Here is a 19,930-nt window from a genome sequence, read left to right on the forward strand (position 1 = left end):
CACATCTTTGAAACGGGGCTTTTGATAAAGCAGCTCCTGACCAAATAAAAGTAATTAAAATTAAACATTGTTAAATAAAACTATGCATGCTTGAATTACAATAATGAAAACTGAAGTGTGAAAACAGAACAATCAATCTTGATGGACTGAAAGTATTACACAGTGCAAGACAGATCTCTAAGGCACTGAAAATATTAACAGCGCTCATGTTTTATTTAAAACAACAGCTAACTTTACAAAGAGGAAAAGCAAAATGTCTGACAATTCTACCCAATATTAGAAATAATTGCTTTATAGATTTTTAAATATCAAGCTAGATGTCATGTGGTAGACATAATGTTTAGTTTGATGGCTTTGTTCTTTGCTGGTGTGTTTTTAATGTTGCATTGTGGTCAAACCCTACAACTTGCTGAAAAGACAAATGTGACACAGGGGACATTAAAGCTGTTGAACTTAAGGTTTTAAGAGCTCTGCATGTCTAAACCTGTGGAACAGACATTGGTAATGTGCAAATCTGACTACAAAATGAAAATTAGCTGTAAACAGAAAAGTTTAGTTTGGCTATTTAAGAGTAACACAATACATAATTTAACCTTACATACTTAATCCAGTAAAATCGATTGCTTAAACCTCTTAAATACACTGTAAATGCTTATCGATCTGCAGCTTCTCCAATTCACTCCTGCCAAAAGAGATTTGTCTCCTTAGTCAAGACATGAAGAACCAAGTTATCTGTGCTTCCAGGCTCATGAGATGCAACTTAAGTCAGAGAAAATTGTTGCCTCCTTAAATAAAGTGTATGGAACATATCACATAAATAAGGGCACAATTTCAGTTTCTGACAATGATTACCAGGATGCTTGCATGCACCTCTTCTTACCCCATTACTTTTCAAAACCAGACACCATTTATCTTAAGATTTGTGCTGACCATATAATGAGCTCAAATTATGAGCATTGCTTGAGAAGTATAATAAATATGGAGCTACATACCCAAAACTCTGTTCAATGGATCCCGCATGTTGACAGTGTGAAGCTGGGAGGCAGAGAGTGAGCTACTCATGGATCGGTCACCTGTGTGAAGAAACAGAATGTAATTTAATGTCAAGAAGCATTCCTATGTGCCATTCTAGCCTTAACAGCAACCCTAGGGAAATTATCTGGCAAGCAGAGAATTACTATTTAATTTTGATCGTTAATAACAACAAAAGAATAAATAAGAGGAAATACGTTAAGACAAATTAGACTTCAGGGAAAATTTCACTATCAGGGCAATTATGCCTCTTCGCCTTCGGTAAGGAGGGAAAGTTTATGGTAGAAATGTAAACTTGTGATAAAAAAAAAGATTAAGGCTGCTAATTCCAGTTTTTTTTTCCCCATTTGTTTCCCTGATTTCTAAATCTTGGGCTGTTCTTATCTGAATAGCTCATTAAACCCACAAAGTGTTCTAGTATATGACACTTTAGATTGTGTAATTTTGACTTTGGGAAATTCCTTCTCCTTACTTTCAAGGTGCAGTCCATACTGCTCTGCGTTTTCTTTATACACCCTTCAAGGGACCCATTTAACAGCACAATAGGTTGTTTAAACAAACAACAAGCTCAGGCAGGAATGAACTGCAAGTAAAATCCACCCAATTAAAACAGATTTTTATCTGCAGTCCCCTGTACAAAAGACAGGAGCAGAAATAAATTTCACACTGAGGACTGACGTATGGCAAAAGAAGAAAAATGAAAAAGCTTCCTCTTGCATTTGCATTAATGCTCTTCATATTACAACGCGCCGTAAAATTTTAAAGTAAAAAGCATTACACCCCCTTCTTCCAAAAGAATTTTTTTTTGGAATGCTGCCTGTCTGACGCACAGGAGGATTACTCAACACAGTTGCCGCTGCCTTTTTTTCCACAAAGCAGTGTGGATAATAGTGTGTATAGTTGCTAAACATTGGGATTTCAGAAAACGCACAAGGGTTTAGCAACAGCTGATCTGGATCAAATGAATGCATTTTTGGCTGCTTTTGACGCATTAATATATGTATTCTGTAAAGTAGCAATTTCTGAGAGAAACAAGAATTTACAACATCAAACATAACTTTCTCTGACCATAAACTTTCTTCTCTCCCTAGCTGTAAAAGCATAACAAAGTACTATGACAGTTCAAATTTTAAACAGCTTAATGTTGTACACTGCTGACTAAAAACGAGGACACTTGCAACACCAAACAATGTATTTTAACAATAAAAAGGTAGAGTATATATGTCAAAAATAAGTGAAATGTTTTTGTGGATTTATCATTATTGACCATTATCAAATTTACACTCATTTCACGCTTTATTAAGACCATATGCCCATAAATATAAAAAGCCTGCTCCTCCAAACAGCCAAAAAAAAAACGTAGTGTAACTCAGTTTACAGTGGAATCAGAAAGTATTCAGACCCCCTCACTTTCTCCAGACTTTATTTATTGTATTGCATATTTAGTTTTAAATAGATAAAATTTGCCATCTTTGAACATCAGTCCATCTCTTATATATATTTCTCTTCTGGTTCATCCTGCTTCCACTTCAAAACCAGTCCCGCCCACACTCAGCCGACACAGCATTTCTCGATTCGTATTCGTCCTCCTCCAAACCCTTCCCCACATTCTTCAAGTGCGATTCCTGCAACAAAACTTTTCAAACGCGAACCTCACTTGCTAAACACAAGAAAAGGCATTCTTCCCAACAACTATATGAGTGCCAGAAATGCAATAAGAAGTTCACTACACAGGATTGTCTGACTAAACACAACAAAACTCCTTCACAACTCTTGTAATGCAACATCTGCAAAGCAATGTTTCCAAACCAACGCAGTCTCAGCAGACATACACACAATCCTCTTCCCGTTACCACAGGTACTTCACCTAATTCCTGTCTTCCCGTCCAAGAGTACAACATTGGGACTCCAGACCAGCAGTGCAAACACGGTCATGCACTATACTGGCTTGCTGAACGTAATACATCCAACAAGTACTGGAGGTGCTGCCACAACGGTAAAGTAGCTTTACCACCATTGCGGGAGCCACCTGTGTCTTTACAATAGCTTCTTACACAGCAAACATCAGAAGCTAAAAATTATCGTAAACATATTCAAGAATACACCTCTTCTCTAGCGTTTGCTTCCACGGGTGCGCAGAAAACTCAACCTCCTGGCCACGGACCATACTGTTTTAAAATACACGGGCAAATTTATCACCAAATCTCTCCACTATACGCTAACACTTCTACCTCCCCATGATATGGCCAGTTGTATGTTTTTGACACAGTGCAAGCTACTGAAGTACACTTACAAAATAAAGCAAACTCTGCATGCAGCGAAAATTTACTTCTCCAGCTAGATTCCATTCTCAGAACCATCAACCCCTTCGCTAAATCATACAAACACATGTATGAAATCGCTCAGTCCAATCCAACAGCATCTGTATGAATGGTTTTCAAAGAAAGGCAGGATTTACGACAATACAATGCCCCAAAATGTCACACCGATGTTGCAACGATTTTCGTCGGAGAAGATGGCGAACCACCTGCCAAATGGGACATTTGCATCTATCCCAAAGGCAACTCCTGTAAACAGATTTCCATGCTCAATATGAATTGCAATCCTATGGTTTACCCACTTTTATTCCCTTATGGAGACATTGGCTGGCACAAAGATTTACAACATGTTCCTGATAAAAGAACCGCCAAGCGAATAAGGCTTACTCAGTGCCAATTTTACAAGTACAGTTTAGCAATGAGGAATATATTTAGTATTTTGCACTCCAGCGGCAAACTATTCCAACAGTACGTCGTAGATGCGTATGAAACAGAGGGTGTGCGTCTCAACTATCTCATATTACATCAACAAGATCTGCGTGTAGAACAATACAAAAGGACTATCAGGCGCACTGCAAGCAAACGCTGAAAATAACAACGTACGTGTAGGCAAAATAATATTACGTCCACATTTCCAGGAAGTCCAAGATACATGCAACAAAACAATCAGGATGCCATGGCCATAGTATGTAAATTCGGAAAGCCTGATTTATTTATCACTTTCACATGTAATCCTGCTTGGCTGGAAATTCTACATGCAATGTCGGATATCCAAAGACCAGAGCACAGACCTGATATTGTAGTACGAGTAGATCTTTCGACTCATTATCTGTCGTCTTCACCAAAACACTTATTCACAACTGCGTCTTTCAAGAAGTATTTATTTCTTCTTGATTTCTGAATTCCTTTCTCACCGTTTTCCGTTCCTATTCTTACACCGCCGTATGCTACAGCGGGCTTCGGTTAGTACTTAATACTCCATAATGACGCAGTCAAAACATGTTTTCAGAAAGGTTTGTACATTTGCTAAATGCAAAATTTCAAGTCTCTTTGTAGAAGCCTCTTTAGCAGCAATTCCAGCTTTGAGTCTTCCTGGGCAGGTTTATGCCATTCTTCCTGGCAGATGCTCTAAATCTCTATTAGATTGACTGGGTGTCTATAAACTGTCATCTTTAGGTCTCTCCACACATGATCTATGGGACTTTGGCTGGGCTACTCAAAGACACTCATAGACTTGCCCGAAGTCACCCCAGCATTGTCTTGGCTGTATGCTTCAGGTCATTGTGATGCTAAAAGGGGAAGAGTCGCCCCAGTCTAAGGTGCCATGCACTCTGGAGCAGGTTTTCTTCAGACATCTCTGTCTTTGGCTGCATTTATCCTTTCCTCATTCTGACCAGTCTCTCTGCCTCTGTTGCTGAGAAGCACCCCTCATATCATGATGCTGCATCCAAAATACTTCACTGTTAGAATGGTATTAGGTAGGTGATGAGCAGCGCCTGGTCTTTGACAATATTGTGCTTGGACGTCTGCTCAAAGAGTTCAACTTCTGCATGTTGCCATTCCCTCCAGTAACCTTAGATCCTCTTCCTCCATCCATCTGACCGTCCCTCTTACCCATCTAACCACCATGAGGAGCACAGCATTCAGCCATTCTGCTTCCAAGCTCTGGAACTCACTACCTACTAAGCTTACAAATATTAAATCATTTTTAACTTTCAAATGCAAACTTAAAACCCATCTGTTTAAAATGTCTTTTTCTTTATGATTACAGTGGCTTTGTTTTGTTTTAATTTTTATATTTCTGTATTTTCTGACGTTTTAAGTTTTGTTTATAATGTGCTTTTTTATTTATTGTTTGTTGGGTGTCCTTGAGTGCTTAGAAAGGCGTCTTGTATAAATAAAATGTATTATTATTATTGAAATGCCTTTTCACAAACTCCAAGAAGGCTGTCATATGCTTTTAACTCAAAAGTGGCTTCTGTCTAGCTGTTCTAGAATAAAGGACTGATTGGTGGAGTGCTGCTAGAGATGGTGTCCTTCCATCTCAGAAGAGGACTCCTGAAGCTCTGTTAAGAGTTACCAATGTATTTCTTGGTCACCTTCTTGACTAAGCCCTTTTTGCCTGGTTACTCAGTTTGGCCCGATGTCCAGAGCAGACTTCAAACTTCTTCCATTTCACAATTAGTTAAGCAACTGTATTCCTGGGTAATAAAGATGAGACTGTAGTATAGCAGTAGCATTCAATCTTTGTTTACAGACGTCGCCTTTAAACTCAGCTATTCATGTTTTTCAGTCATGTTTAATTCTGCTTTTGCAGATAACTTTGCTAACCATGTATCTCATAAAAGTCAACATACAGAACACAACAAAAACTGATTGTTTTGTCTCCTTGTATAATTAAAGCAGGTCCAAATGGTATGTTTGTTGTCACAGGAAATTAATTAAAAAAAACCTGATGTGCCTAGCACATAAGTTTCCATATATCACATACAACATACTGCAAATTTAACAAAAAAAACACAGCTAGTCAATATTTTATTTGAAATAATAATGAAAGAATATGTTCTTGAAGACATCTTCTCCTTCCCCAATAGCTCTGGTGTTGAGTACAAATGCGTACAAAAAACAATACACATTACAATCATTCTTATAGAGCAAAATGTACTGAAGTGATTTTAACATTTAACATTTATTTTACAATGCTAATAACCACACTGGTATCATTCAGATCGAGTTACTTATTTTTGAGTTATGATGTTCACAGCCCCATATCCAGTTTCACACTCAGACAGACTATGGACATGGTGAACTTGTATTCAGTAGCACTTAAAACTTACCTAAATGCACTGAAAATGTAAAGTTTAAAATATATACTGTACACACATACACACATAAATATACATAAATATATTTGTGTGTGTGTATATATATATATATATATATATATATATATATACACATACACACACACACACAGCACTGTGCAAAAATTTTAGGCAGGTGTGAAAAAATCCTGTAAACAAAGAATGCTTTCAACAATGGAAGTGTTAATCATGTATTTTCATCAATCAACAAAATGCAGTGAATGAACAAAAAAGAGAAATCTAAATCAAATCAATATTTGATGTGACCACCCTTTGCCTTCAAAACAGCATCAATTCTTCTAGGTACACTTGCACACAGTTTTTGAAGGAACTTGGCTGGTAGGTTGTTCCAAACATCTTGGAGAACTAACCACAGATCTTCTGTGGATGTAGGCTACCTCACATCCTTCTGTCTATTCATGTAATCCCAAGACACACTCGATGATGTTGAGATCAGGGCTCTGTGGGGGCCATACCATCACTTCCAGGACTACTACTTCTTCTTTACGCTGAAGATAGTTCTTAACGACTTTGGCTGTATGTTTGGGGTCGTTGTCCTGTTGCAGAATAAATTTGGGGCCAATCATACGCCTCCCTGATGGTATTGCATGATGGATAAGTATCTGCCTGTATTTCTCAGCATTGAGAACACCATTAATCCTGACCTGCAGAAATGCAGTCCCAAACGTTCAAGGAACCTCCACCATGCTACACTGTTGCCTGCAGACACTCATTATTGTACCGCTCTCCAGCCCTTCGATGAACAAACTGCCTTCTGCTACAGCCAAATATTTCAAATTTTGACTCATCAGTCCAGAGCACCTGCTGCCATTTTTCTGCACCCCAGTTCCTATGTTTTCGTGCATACTTGAGTCGCTTGGCCTTGTTTCCACGTCGGAGGTATGGTTTTTTGGCTGCAACTCTTCCATGAAGACCACTTCTGGCCAGACTTCTCTGGACAGTAGATGGGTGTACCTGGGTCCCACTGGTTTTTGCCAGTTCTGAGCTGATGGCACTGCTGGACATCTTCTGATTTTGAAGGGTAATAAGCTTGATGCATCTTTCATCTGCTGCACTAAGTTTCCTTGGCCGACCACTGCGTCTACGATCCTCAGCGTTGCCCATTTCTTTGTGCTTCTTCAAAAGAGCTTGAACAGCACATCTTGAAACCCCAGTCTTCTTTGAAATCTTTGTCTGGGAGAGACCTTGCTGATGCAGTAGAACTACCTTGTGTCTTGTTGCTGTGCTCAATCTTGCCATGACATGAAACTGTCTTCCACAACCTCACCTTGGTAGCGGAGTTTGGCTGTTCCTCACCCAGTTTTAAGCCTCCTACACAGCTGTTTCTGTTTCAGTTAATGACTGTGTTTCAACCTACGTGTGACATTGATGATCATTAGCACCTGTTTGGTAGAATTGGTTGATCAGACACCTGACTTGAATCCTACAAAATCCCTGACTTTGTGCAAGTGTACCTATAAGAATTGATGCTGGTTTGAAGGCAAAAGGTAGTATCACCAAATATTCATTTGATTTAGATTTTTCTTTTGTTCTCTCACTTTGCATTTTGTAAATTGATAACAATAAACAATCATTATTTATATTTCTGAAAGCATTCTTTTTTCACACCTGCCTAAAACTTTTGTACAGTACTGTATGTTACTATGTATTGTATTTGTAAAGTTTACTTAAAGAACTGTATATATTTTGAACTTCACTTTGTACCTCAGCATGGTATGTGCTGGACTAGGCTGGCTGGGTGTTGTCTTGTCATGGCATTCCCCCCTTTTGAAATAAATAAATCAGTGTTTTTGATAGCGTGAATCTTAAATCTGCTACATAACAAGCACAAACACTGAGGAGTATATGCAGAGAAAAATTAGAAACAGAAGTCACACACTTAACAGGCTTAATAAAGACCACTGACCTGGGCTGGAAAGGACATTGGTGTCTTCTTCATTTGAACTCAAAAGTCTCATTAGCTTAGAGGGCTGTGTATCATCCAGTGGAAATAATGTGTTATAATCCTGAAATCAAAATAAGAAACGGTTAATGGTATCTCTACAGTTAATGTTAACTCTACGAGCAGCTAGAGCACAGCCACCTGACACAACTAGGTCTCCAGCATCTTCCTTCATACTAATTTTTCCAATTTTTGCAGTCTCCCTAATAAAGCTTGATCTGCTATGTAGCACTAAAAAAACATAAAAGTAATGGAAGGCTGGTACATAAAAGCAAGATAAACAACTAAGTCGAAAAATATCACTTGCTATGAAAAGCCTGAATAGTCGATTGAGTGAACAGACTTTGGAGAGGAAAGAACAGGACACAGCTTCACTTCTTGGTCTGTAATAATAATAGTCCTATCTGTCAAATGGAAGAGATTTACAGCTAGGATGGTCGTGATATATAGCAAACCTTATAGAACACGCAACATGTAAATACTTGTTTTATTCCCTCTGAGTTTGTGTTGGTTTACTTCATTGATATGGGTTTCCTCTCACTATTTAAAACCATTCTTCATGACTCTACAGCGGCCTATCATAAGTGAGTATAGTTAAGGGCCTCTGATACCATTTTAGTTTCTGCTTTGTTTTGGGATCTCCTTGTCCTCAGAAAATAGATACATATATGCCAGTGTTAATGTTAATTTAGCTTAATTGTACAGTATTTAATAGATATGAACACTTATGCCAAAGTTATTGTTAAATTAGCTCTATTGTTGTGTGGTGGTATTAATAAAGAATATAAATCCAAACTCTCTGAGGTGGTGAGTAAAGAATTTGTAACACAGATTTTATATTTAGAATCCACATGCATACCCCACCCATACAGAATAAAATGAGCATATAGTGTATAAAGAATTAGGAAAGTCTGAAACCTACTGTAGCAAGCAGTTTAATTAAATTGGGCAAAGAGGTTTTAATTTAAAACTGGACAAAAGAAAAGAATTTAATACTCCCTGGCAAAAATTAACTCTTACTTGAAGAATTGTTGAAAGAGTCACTAACAGCAGAGATGGTGAGGTTCACTCTTTTTTGCAGTGCCCACCTAACTGAACATGAATCAAACAGATATCAGGCTTGGGCAAAAAGGTGGTTGGTCATCTTTAGTTACAACACATGGATCAAAAGATCAATTACATTATCGAACAATGCTAGGGAGTCCCCTAGAGACAATGCATGCTGGCCCTGCCCGGCCAGCATGTCAAAAATGTGAGGGCTATTGACTCATGGATGGAATCAGTTAAGGAAACCAGCCCAAAACAACCAAGCCACATTGCTACAATAAACACTGGAACATTAACCGGTCGAAATCATAAGCTTCACTCAAGCGCCTCTGAATCAATATTCTTTGAAATTGATGACAAACGTCCCAATGGAAAGTCAAAACAATGGTGGCAAGCCACAAATTAACATATGAAAACCATCAGCCTACATCGAAAAGATACATGCAATCGTGCAAAGTAACATTCCAAGATCCAAACAGCAGACCCTGTGTCTATGTGGGTCAACGCTTAGAAGAGATTACTTATAGCAGGGATAGAAGAGATACATTATAGTGCACTGAGGTGGATTAGGGTTATTTTAATGACTTGCACAAACTACATTTCTGAGTATTAATGGAATGTGAAAGACTTACCTCAATATCCTCTCTCTGTCTTTTGCGCTGTCTGGCTGAGGCCTGGCTTCTACTGTGAGAGGCAAAGGAGCTTAGAGCACACCAGACAGCAAGTCTATAAATAAATAAAAAACATTTTTTTATTTATATGCTATCACCAAATTCTTTGCCAAACGATGAATACAGAAATTCAACTTTACTAACTATTTGTCCCTAGAATATGGATGTGCTTATCTAAATATTTAAAACACTTAACTTTAAGATGTTCAAATAAGGCATTTACTGGATAACTCATCAGCCCCATTTCAGAATTTCAAAATAATAGCAATGTCTAATCTTTTCACAGTCTGTTTCAGATAAAGTCCAAAACTACTTGTTGCTAACCACTTACTTAGCCAAGGACTTGCCAGGAGGATCAAGAAGACTTTGCCACTTTGAGGAGTTGGTGAGAAGGGCAGGAAGGATGTGTCCCAAAAGGGTGAGAGAAATCTGGTGCATGTCTAAACAGAAAATGCTGTACAGCAACTCCACCGCACGCAGTGTGTATTCCTGCCTCGTCTCCTTCAATAGCTCCTGCAGGTAAAATTTACAGTTTTCAAACAGAAACCTATTGAAATCTTCTCTTTGTCACCAATTTGTCATACAATATACTCTCTATAGGTGACACTAATTAACAGGTCATCTAAAGGTCATGATCTAACACCAAAAAGCTAGTTTCAAACATTTTATAAAAGTGCTTGGGAGTAATAAATCTTGAGCAATTAAGTTGCATGTTAGCAAGCACTAGCAAATGAAAATGTATTCTATAAAAACAGTAAAACTGTACAAGATTTAAGTTTTGTAAATTATACAAAACATGGCAATAACATCAACTCTGAACTTACAGTATAGGACCAAAAGTGTGAGAAACCCCTCTGCAGATCCAGCTATTTACCTTTAATCAATTAACCAAGAGATGTTTAAATGCACAGTAGAAACTGCGTTGCCACTATTGAGTACATGGTTCACAGCATCTTACTTTTGTGACTTTCAGGGCATCACCTCAAATTAACATACCATGGAATAGGATCTCCACAAGCATTTGTAAGTCTTAAAGTAAATGGAGGAGGAGGACCAGTGCATATTGTCAGCAGACAGTGCACCTCTGCATTTCATATCATGCATAACAAGGCTGTTTCAGCCTTCATATCTAGGGTTTATAGTACATTTACATATATATTTAATTGCTTAGCAGATTCTTTTATCCAAAGCGATTTACAAAAGAGATCAACATATTGAAGTAAACATCGATTATGTTGATGGGCAGTCTGGGGGGGATTGTTTAGGAACAAGTATTATAGGACAAGGTTACAAAATTTATCATCACAAGGGGCGAGATCAGAAAAAAAAATCAAGCAAGTTACAATTCTTAGATAGTAAAATGTAACAGCTAATATCAGACAAATATTCACAGTCTTCAAACGCATCTTAAACACATTGAGGGAGTCAGAATTCGGAATGCACATGGGCAGCTCATTTCACCAACTAGGAGCTTTACACAGAGTCTGGAATGAGAGTTAATACCACGTAGAGAGAGGATCACCAGATGCTGTTCATCAGCAAACCTAAGTGATTGAGAAGGAGCACAGGATCTCACAAGTGTCTCCAGATATAGTGTATAGGATCCATTGACAACTCTATGGGCAAGAATCAAGGTTTTGAACGTAATATGCACAGCTATAGGGAGCCAATTTAGTGATCTGAGGAAAGGAGTGACCTCAGCTTATTAAACACCAGACATGCTTTTGCATCTTAAACCATCTGCAGTGGCTTGGTGGCACATGCCGGTACTAAGACCTGCAGTAAGTTGCAGTAGTCCAGACGTGACAAGACCAAAACCTGGGCCAGGGGTTATGCTGCATACGGTTACAGTGTGATCTTGTGGCTATAATATAGAGTGAATCTGCAAGACCGAAGGACCACTGAAACACGGTCCCTAAAAGACTGCTAATCATTAAACACCACCTCAAGGTTGCAAATTGACTTGGCAGGCATTTGTGATAATGAGCCAAGGTGAACAAAGATGAGATGCTGAACAGACGGGCAAACTGAATTGACAAGAAGGTGTGTCTTTGCCATATTGAGCTGGAGATGGTGTTTCTTCAACAAAGTCAAAGTACCTGTGACATGAACAGAGATTCTAGTGGATAACCTTGTGGTCCTTTGGAGGAAATGACAGGGAAAGCTGCTTATCATCAGCACAGCACTGATAAAAGAAACCATTAAATTGGTTGACCATAATAGGACTCAGTCAGAAGGTGTACAGGAAGAAGAGAAGGCCCAGGCCTGATTCTAGGGGCACCTTGGTGCTTGCTTGGTGCACCCTTGACATCTCTCCAAACCAGGACACACAGTAGGATCTGCTCAAGTAGTAGGACTCAAACCACCTAAGGGCAGTCCTAGTGATGCCTAAGTCAGAAAGGACAGTAGTACTGTCACATGTATAGAATAAACTGAAATGCTTACGGTGCAAAGTATCGTTAACATAAACTATTGTTTTCTGATAAGATAAATAAGAATGGAGGGAGTAACTTTCAACAGGCCTTTGTTTTACTCAAGGTAACAGATTTCTGGTTTATGGGGCTAAGAAATAAATGACAGTAAGGCGAAAGAAGTTCATTAGACTCATGCAGGCTTATTTGCCAGAATGTGTTCAATTTACCCCAGGTGGAATGACTAAACAAACTAGTGAAGATGGGGTGAAAAAAATCAATACCCAAAAAGCAAAAATGTAATTATCTTGCTATATGTCTGAGCAGGAATCATTCAGTTGGTGCTACCCAAAGAAATCAGACATATGAAGTGTGTATTACAATGAAAACTACAATCACAGCCGCCATAACTTTAAACACTTCAGGCTACAGACCTACCTTCACAAGGTTGTTGGTGAACCAGTAAACGCCACCCATATGGAGTAGACTCTCTAACAGGTGTAAGGCTTGACTGTCCACCCAGCCTCTGTCTAAGACTTTGGTGAATTGCTTAGTCAGTGCCTCCCTGATTGGCTCCCGTGGAGGCAGCAAATTCCTGTATGGGATAGGATCCAACCCTTCCATTGGGAACTTAATTGAGTTACCAGTCTGCTGGAAAACATCAGCACACATCCTCTCCAGAATTGAGCTCATGATGACCACCCTGAAATTAAGAAAACTCAACAATTGATGCAGTATTCAAAACAAGTACATTAAAACTTAAAAACAGGAGCCCAACAGCACCTCCCTACCTCTCACTGTAGAACTGCAATGTACTCTCCCCATAGAAAGGTGTCATGAGCTGTCTGATCATGAGTTGGGGTTTTTCCCTTTCGTCAAGCCCCAGCATTCTGACATGAGCCACTAGCCAAGCCACTGCACAGATAGCCATGCTGCATACCTTCCCTTTTATGTTATCTGTGATTTTCTGAAAAAGCAGCGAAATAAAAAAATTGCTAATGTTTACATAAAGAGTTTTCAAGGTTTGGTCTCTTGCCCCCTGCCCCTCTGATACCTGCACTGATTCCATGGTTAATACACCATTCTCCCAGGCATTGAGAATCTCCAGTATGGCAGCTGGTATAGTCAGGCATACCTCATGACATTTCATTTGCCTGAAAGGAAAGAAGAAAACTATTACTTTCATTCCTTAATATCAAAGAACCCCCAAAGCACAGTCTGCATAAGGTTTAGGATAAAATATGGCTACCAAGCAAAAATAGAATAGCACCACCATCATCAACAATGCAGCTTCCCAACAAATAACTTACACAAGCTTCATCTCTGCACTGCTATTCAGCAGGGCTACCAGACCCTCGACTTTCCCTGGATCTAGTCTAAAGCATGGATGATCTGGGTTCAAAATCTTCCCCTCCTCTGGCATGCAGGACTGGAGCCATGTCTCAAAGAAAGGCGTCTCCCCCAAAGGACTTGGCTCAGAGAGGATTACCTGAAGGAAATGAGGGGTAATCAGAGTGAGATTAGAAACAGGGGATCAGCACTGAAACACCCAAAACTTTTCTCTTTCTCTTGCTCCTGCAACTATCAAGAAAGTAATTATTTTGTTTATTCTTAAACAAATTATTTTGTAATTATAAAAATAATAATTTTACAAATAATAATAATTTTACAAATTATTTTGTAATTATTTTTGTTATTTTATTCATTAAAAAATGACTTCCTACTGTAGTTCATATGAAAAGATACTAATGAAACTTGCTAGATCATGCATCCGTTGTTGCATTAATGCTAAACTAATAATGAGACTGATAATGTGCAAATTTTGTTTTTCCTCATGTTGAAAACACACTTGTACTGCATATCAGTATATGTAATCTTAAATCATTTTTGCTTGTTTAGCTTTGTGCATATCTATGAGATGCAGCTGTTGGCCGCGCATGAATTAGAGAAGGAAATGGAATCATGTTGCCATCCAGTGACTCAAAAATTAAAGTACATCAAAGAAGCTTCACTGGTATACTTCTGTCAGTTGGGTGGGCTTCAATTCTCAATGAATAAAAATGCACAATGCATGACAAACCAAGTATAACAAAAATCATGTATCAGACCTACCTCAGAGCCGTAGGTTTGGACCACATGGCACAGCATTAGGAAAGAGATGTCAAACAACAAAGCCCGAACTGATGCAGGTTTGGCTGGAAAAGAATATTGAGAAAGATCAAACAATGAAGATGACATCTGTACATGGCAAATATCAGGCATTAAGCAGAGCCATTAAAGAAAATTTTCAGAAAGAGAAGAAGTAATATGAAGTCCAAGAGGACTGGGTAAGGAGAGAGATGATGAAAAGAAGAAGTGCAACTGTGTGGTCAGCTGGCTAATGGGTCACATTACCTGATAAACTATTTCCCTTTAAATTTTTATTTATGAACTTATTTTTTATCCTTATATACCTCATTACAACAATCAATTCAAACAGAATTACCTAACAATCAAGCTTTACTTTAAAATAAATGATCAAAAATGACTTTACAAAGCAATTGACATCACAGTCAGTCTTAACTATTTTAATCCATCAAATTAATTAAAATTACAACATCAAATTATAAGAAAACTTTGCCTCCAATCAATTTTCTTGCCAACACTTTGTTCACTTATTTCTAGCAGAAATGGGGACACAAGAATCTCTGGAATTCATTTGATATTTTCAGGTGACATGGATAAAAACGCTACTTAGGGGCAACAGTTTGAGTACGCTTCTGAAAAATGAAATTAAAGAGATGACCACATATTATACATAACAAGTGTTTCATTTAAAATTTGAACTGTTTCACATTCTACTGTTTGACAATAGGCAGTTACTAAAATTATTTGCCAAAGAAACCACCAGTCTTTTAGACATACTGAATGGACGAGACAATGAACTGTGTTGTAGTGACACTTGTCTTCAGTTCCCAAGGTTACTGGTTTGATTCCTACTCCAGCTTACTGTGAGTCCTTAAGCAAGCCATCTAATCATCCAACAATCATAATGAGTATACAAACTGCACCATATCTGCAACAGATGAGTCTCCCTGGATAAAAATATCAGCCAAACATCATAATAGTAACAAAAAAAAAAAAAAATCTTTCCAAAGTATGGATATTTTAAAACTTTTTGTGGTGTACTTGCAGCTCAAATGTGGTAAAATCCCCAGCCTGTTATCTCTGTATTTATCTAATTATGTCTCAAAATGTAAATGTAATTAAGCCTGGGTGTCCCTTTAATCTCATATAGTCAGAATTAGTGTTTTTCTCAATCAGACTAACTGCACTTCTGGATACCATTTAAAATAATTCCTCAACTGCTCCACATATCAAAGAACATGTTAATGACCAAAAATGAATTGCAGAGACCAAACACACTTGAAGGTAACAGAAAGACACAAAGTGTCAGGGTCTAATATGCAATGTTATGCAATGCATAACTGACAACAACTAACAACTGTTATCGCTTTTTTATATACATACACACATTATATATATAAATTTTTTGGACCTTTGGGGGACAGCGCGCAGAGTCAGCCATTGTACTGCGCTTCTGGAACAATTTTCAGGTTAAGGGCCTTGCTCAAGGGCCCAACGGAGTAGTATCCCTTCTGGTAGTAACATGATTTGAATCGGCAACCTTCTTTATTGACTGATTGCTGTAAAATTACTCTTCCCTAGCTTTCTGCTGTATGCTGTATTTAAGGAGTAACCCTGTTTATTAAATGTCATTTGTCAGCAATTTGTATTCATTTCTTCTTCATTCAAAGTACTGTGTATTTAAATATAGCATATGCTTTTACGTATAGTCCTTAAAAATGAAACGACTGCAATTGACCTTCTGTGAATCCCCCTAAATTGTCCTGTTTACATAATGCAATTTACAATGTTGTTCTAAGTTTCAAGATTTTATTTAAATATCCATTCCAAATCTGTCTATATTATATATATAACATCATATTGCATATTATATTATTTTATATATGTTTTCATACTGAACAAATTTAGAGTGAACAATTGATCTAAAAAACATTAGTCTGTTGAGCTTTATGGGGGGGGGTGGGGGACTTTTGAGGGTTGGGGGCACAACGACAGAGTGATCAAACAAGGGATAAAGGACATATCCAGGAGGCTTTCAACCAGCAGTGTTAACGACTGCATCACAATATTAGTCAATTTATATAGGAACTAATTATTTTCTTGCAAAACGATAGCAAGAGAAAATCTAAACATATATTTTTATATTTTTGTTCAAGAACGTCTGGTTAAGTTGCCGAGAAAAACTTACTTCCTTCTCCAGTGATGTGTTTTGGAAACTCATTCAGTCTGAAAAATAGGACATAAGGAATGTAAGACAAACTACATTAAAACACAGCAGAGTACTCTCTACCCTCTAGAATAAAACTCACTTAATAAACTTTCTGGCAAAGGATTTCAGTTTGCCAGTAGCAGCAGCAGCAGCTAACAGGAGGTCTAGGCTCTTCCCTGACAACATGTGTCCCAAAACACCCAACAGTCCTTCTGGCGATTTAGAGTGGTCTGCATCCACTGTCTGTATGGGAAGAAAGGAACACTACTAGATTTAAAGATTGAAAATACACAAAAAAACAGTACATAGATTTAAGGCAATATACAAGCATCTCTAGCACCTTGAGGATGTTGGTTACAGTGGGCTCTGCTCGCAGAATTAGCCCAGGGTTTGGCTGGATGCTGGCATTTTCAGCAGCCTTCAAACGTGGAGCATGTTCTCGGTCAGCTGCTCTGGATGTTAATAAAAAGAGGAATTAAGATTTGAAAAAGAAAATAATGTAAGTCAGCAGAAAGTGAATGAGACAAGATTGTGACAGATCCCATATGGATGACCTTACCATTTAACCGACACACCACTCTGCACTTACCTTTTAGCAATGAGGTTGGCAGTATTGGACTCAGACAACAGGCCTAGTTTGCTGCATTCCTGGAGTAACATGCTCATACAATCACAGCTGTGAGAACAGAATTATATTAGGCACAACATTACTGTGAGTTTCCGAGACCTTGGGATGTTTTAATGCTGGGAATTTTAACAGAGCCTGTATGACAGGGTTGAGAGCATGTCCTAAACCCAATTAAAATCAGAGAGAATAATGACACCTCAATGAAATCTTCTGTAACCTACCAAGATGTACAAATAAGCCTACAGAACAGTCCACTGTTATTTTCATTGGACATAGACTATATGAAAATTTGAGCAAAGCATTAAATGGTAACGATACCTTACAATTACCTAAGAAGAATCATTTTAACAACTATTATGGGGGAAGACTAATGCCTTCATCATTTACAAATGCTGGCTGAATCCTCTCATTGAGATTCAGACACTCTTCTGATAGATATGTGGGCAATTGAAAAATTATTCTTTCTTACATCAGTTTTACCACAATAAGTAATCACTTGTGGGAATCTTTAATTGACATTAAAAGTGATTACAACATACTTGCACCGCTGGTCGGCCTTATCCAGGAGTGGGGTGAACTTTAGTAAATACTCAAACCCAGCGCTGATGTCTTCCATGAAATCCTAGAGTAAAATAAAGGAAAGCACAATTGTTATTGGCAAAATGCCCTACTGCCTCTTTGGTCACAGTGATAGAGAAACCAGATGCAAACAAAAAGCAGAACTTAAGCACCCCCAAGCTTATGTCACCATCACTGGTCAAGAACCACTAGATGACAGCAGATGATTTTCCAAAATTAGAAATGTATCATGCAGTTCTTAACCAAAGTACAGAATCGAAAAGTTACTTCAGGTTTAGGGGTTTTAGTAAAATTTCCTGCTTGCTTTATTCATTGCCATCCTACATGTCAAAATTTCCCCCGCAACTTATTACAAGTCAAGTGATACACTAAAAAAAAAAAAAAAAAAAAAACAACCTTTTCTCCTTGTGGGTATTTTTTTAATCTGATCAGCACCTGTGGAATCTTAAACAAAAAATGTCAGAGTATTACCAATGACACTCCACGGGAGAACAAAGCATGAGAAAACCGACACTAAGAGACATTTCTGCCTCAACATGCAAGACAAAACAGCAAAAATACAATGATGACCACATGCTGCAAATAGAATTTAAAATCTAACCTGTAGGTATAGCATCATACAATGTCTATCGCATCTCACTCAGACAGGCGACAGCCGAGTCAGAACAGCTGTGAGAAACTTAAAATCACTAAACACATACAGACGCAGCCAAATTTACATACTAAATCAAACCCAAATTGCCTGCTCTGGTGAATACCAATTACTTTAGTCGGTTTCAACCTGTTTCACAGACAACTGAAATTTGTTTCTTTTAAAAGTGGAAGGGTACCAAAACCTTTGGCTGTGTCTGTATTGCTAGGACATCCATCAGTAGGGACACCAAGACAGATGAACAGTCGCTTGGGCCCTGGACCTTAAACCACAAGGCTACCGGACTCAGATTCACTCTGTGACCCTGAGCAAAGTTGTGTACTATAAGTGTAAAATAAATATTGCTGAAGCAATCTCAAAATTCATAAGCAATAGATGACCAACTCTGATTGATTAATAACTGAATTGTTTAACAGACACCATGCTTAGTAACAAAGTACTAATGCAGAAAAGCTTTCTTTATGCATTGTGCGTGTTAAGATTTTAACATTAAACATGGAAATATGTCACAAATTGTCATTTTACATTAGGAAAAGGAACATATTGATCTGTTGTAATGTCAGCTGCATGTGCAGCCAGCCTCTGTGAGCAGCTGCTGTTTTGCTCAGATAGCCTCTTGCCATAGCTAAAATAACTGGCTGAGAATTCCTACACCTGTACAATACTAGTTCATTTCGAAGAAAACACATTTTTAGGCCAGACGTAAGGTTAACAACCCGTTAGTAGTAACACCAATTTTACCTTGAGGAATGTGAAGGCTGTCCACTTGAGCTCCTCTGTACCCTCTGGAGATTCAATGAGACCAGTGAAACAGGCTTTCCAAATCTCAAGGACAAACAGAGAAGATGGGATTCGCTAAAAAAAAATGAGAAAACATGTTTTCTTAAAACATGTTTAGCATATTTCTAAAGTGACACCTTAATATTAATACATTTTGTCCAAAACTCATCCAACATCTACATTCTGACTAAGCTATTACTCTTGAATACCACACACTTATCTTGAAGGTCCCATAGCTGACAATGTGTATCAGAGCAAAATTCAAGGCATGTGGTCAAATGAATTGCCTGAAGAGCTTAGAAACAGGATTGAGGCACAGCACAGATCTGGGGAAGTCTACAAAAAAATATGTAGCACAGGTGGTTTCCAAGAGCACCGCAGTTTCCATAATTCTTAAATGGAATAAGTTAGGAACAACCAGGACTGTTCCTAGAGCTGGCTGACTGGCTAAACTGAGCATTCAGGGAGAACGGCATTGGTATGTGATGTGACAAAGAAGCCGATATTAACTCTGGCTTCGCTCCAGAGAACCTGTGTGGAGATGTAGAGATAGGAGAAAGTTTCAGAAGGACAACCACCATAACACTCCACTAATCTGGCTTTATGTGAGTGACCAGATGACACATTATAGACCATTTGAAGTCTGTCA

At 38.2% G+C, this 19,930-nt stretch overlaps 2 protein-coding genes across 2 annotated transcripts in view; one reads left to right on the forward strand and one right to left on the reverse strand.

Annotated features, from left to right (window-relative positions):
* nkiras2 (NFKB inhibitor interacting Ras-like 2) overlaps positions 1 to 19,930 on the forward strand; it is a 292,782-nt gene that overhangs the window by 91,489 nt on the left and 181,363 nt on the right. The gene's annotated exons all lie outside the window — the stretch shown is intronic.
* med24 (mediator complex subunit 24) overlaps positions 1 to 19,930 on the reverse strand; it is a 46,623-nt gene that overhangs the window by 2,601 nt on the left and 24,092 nt on the right. Inside the window, exons 9-24 of the mRNA XM_028818816.2 lie at positions 19,243 to 19,356; positions 18,246 to 18,293; positions 17,810 to 17,892; positions 17,232 to 17,318; positions 16,983 to 17,094; positions 16,743 to 16,885; positions 16,622 to 16,659; positions 14,419 to 14,501; positions 13,617 to 13,795; positions 13,361 to 13,460; positions 13,098 to 13,273; positions 12,745 to 13,009; positions 10,227 to 10,408; positions 9,857 to 9,950; positions 8,142 to 8,241; positions 993 to 1,073 (exon numbers count right to left, since the gene is read on the reverse strand). Of these exons, the coding sequence (XP_028674649.1) occupies positions 993 to 1,073; positions 8,142 to 8,241; positions 9,857 to 9,950; positions 10,227 to 10,408; positions 12,745 to 13,009; positions 13,098 to 13,273; positions 13,361 to 13,460; positions 13,617 to 13,795; positions 14,419 to 14,501; positions 16,622 to 16,659; positions 16,743 to 16,885; positions 16,983 to 17,094; positions 17,232 to 17,318; positions 17,810 to 17,892; positions 18,246 to 18,293; positions 19,243 to 19,356 (1,885 nt within the window). The remainder of the gene's footprint in view (positions 1 to 992; positions 1,074 to 8,141; positions 8,242 to 9,856; positions 9,951 to 10,226; positions 10,409 to 12,744; positions 13,010 to 13,097; positions 13,274 to 13,360; positions 13,461 to 13,616; positions 13,796 to 14,418; positions 14,502 to 16,621; positions 16,660 to 16,742; positions 16,886 to 16,982; positions 17,095 to 17,231; positions 17,319 to 17,809; positions 17,893 to 18,245; positions 18,294 to 19,242; positions 19,357 to 19,930) is intronic.

The sequence above is a fragment of the Erpetoichthys calabaricus genome, chromosome 14, assembly GCF_900747795.2.
Source record: "Erpetoichthys calabaricus chromosome 14, fErpCal1.3, whole genome shotgun sequence".
NCBI lineage: Eukaryota > Metazoa > Chordata > Cladistia > Polypteriformes > Polypteridae > Erpetoichthys > Erpetoichthys calabaricus.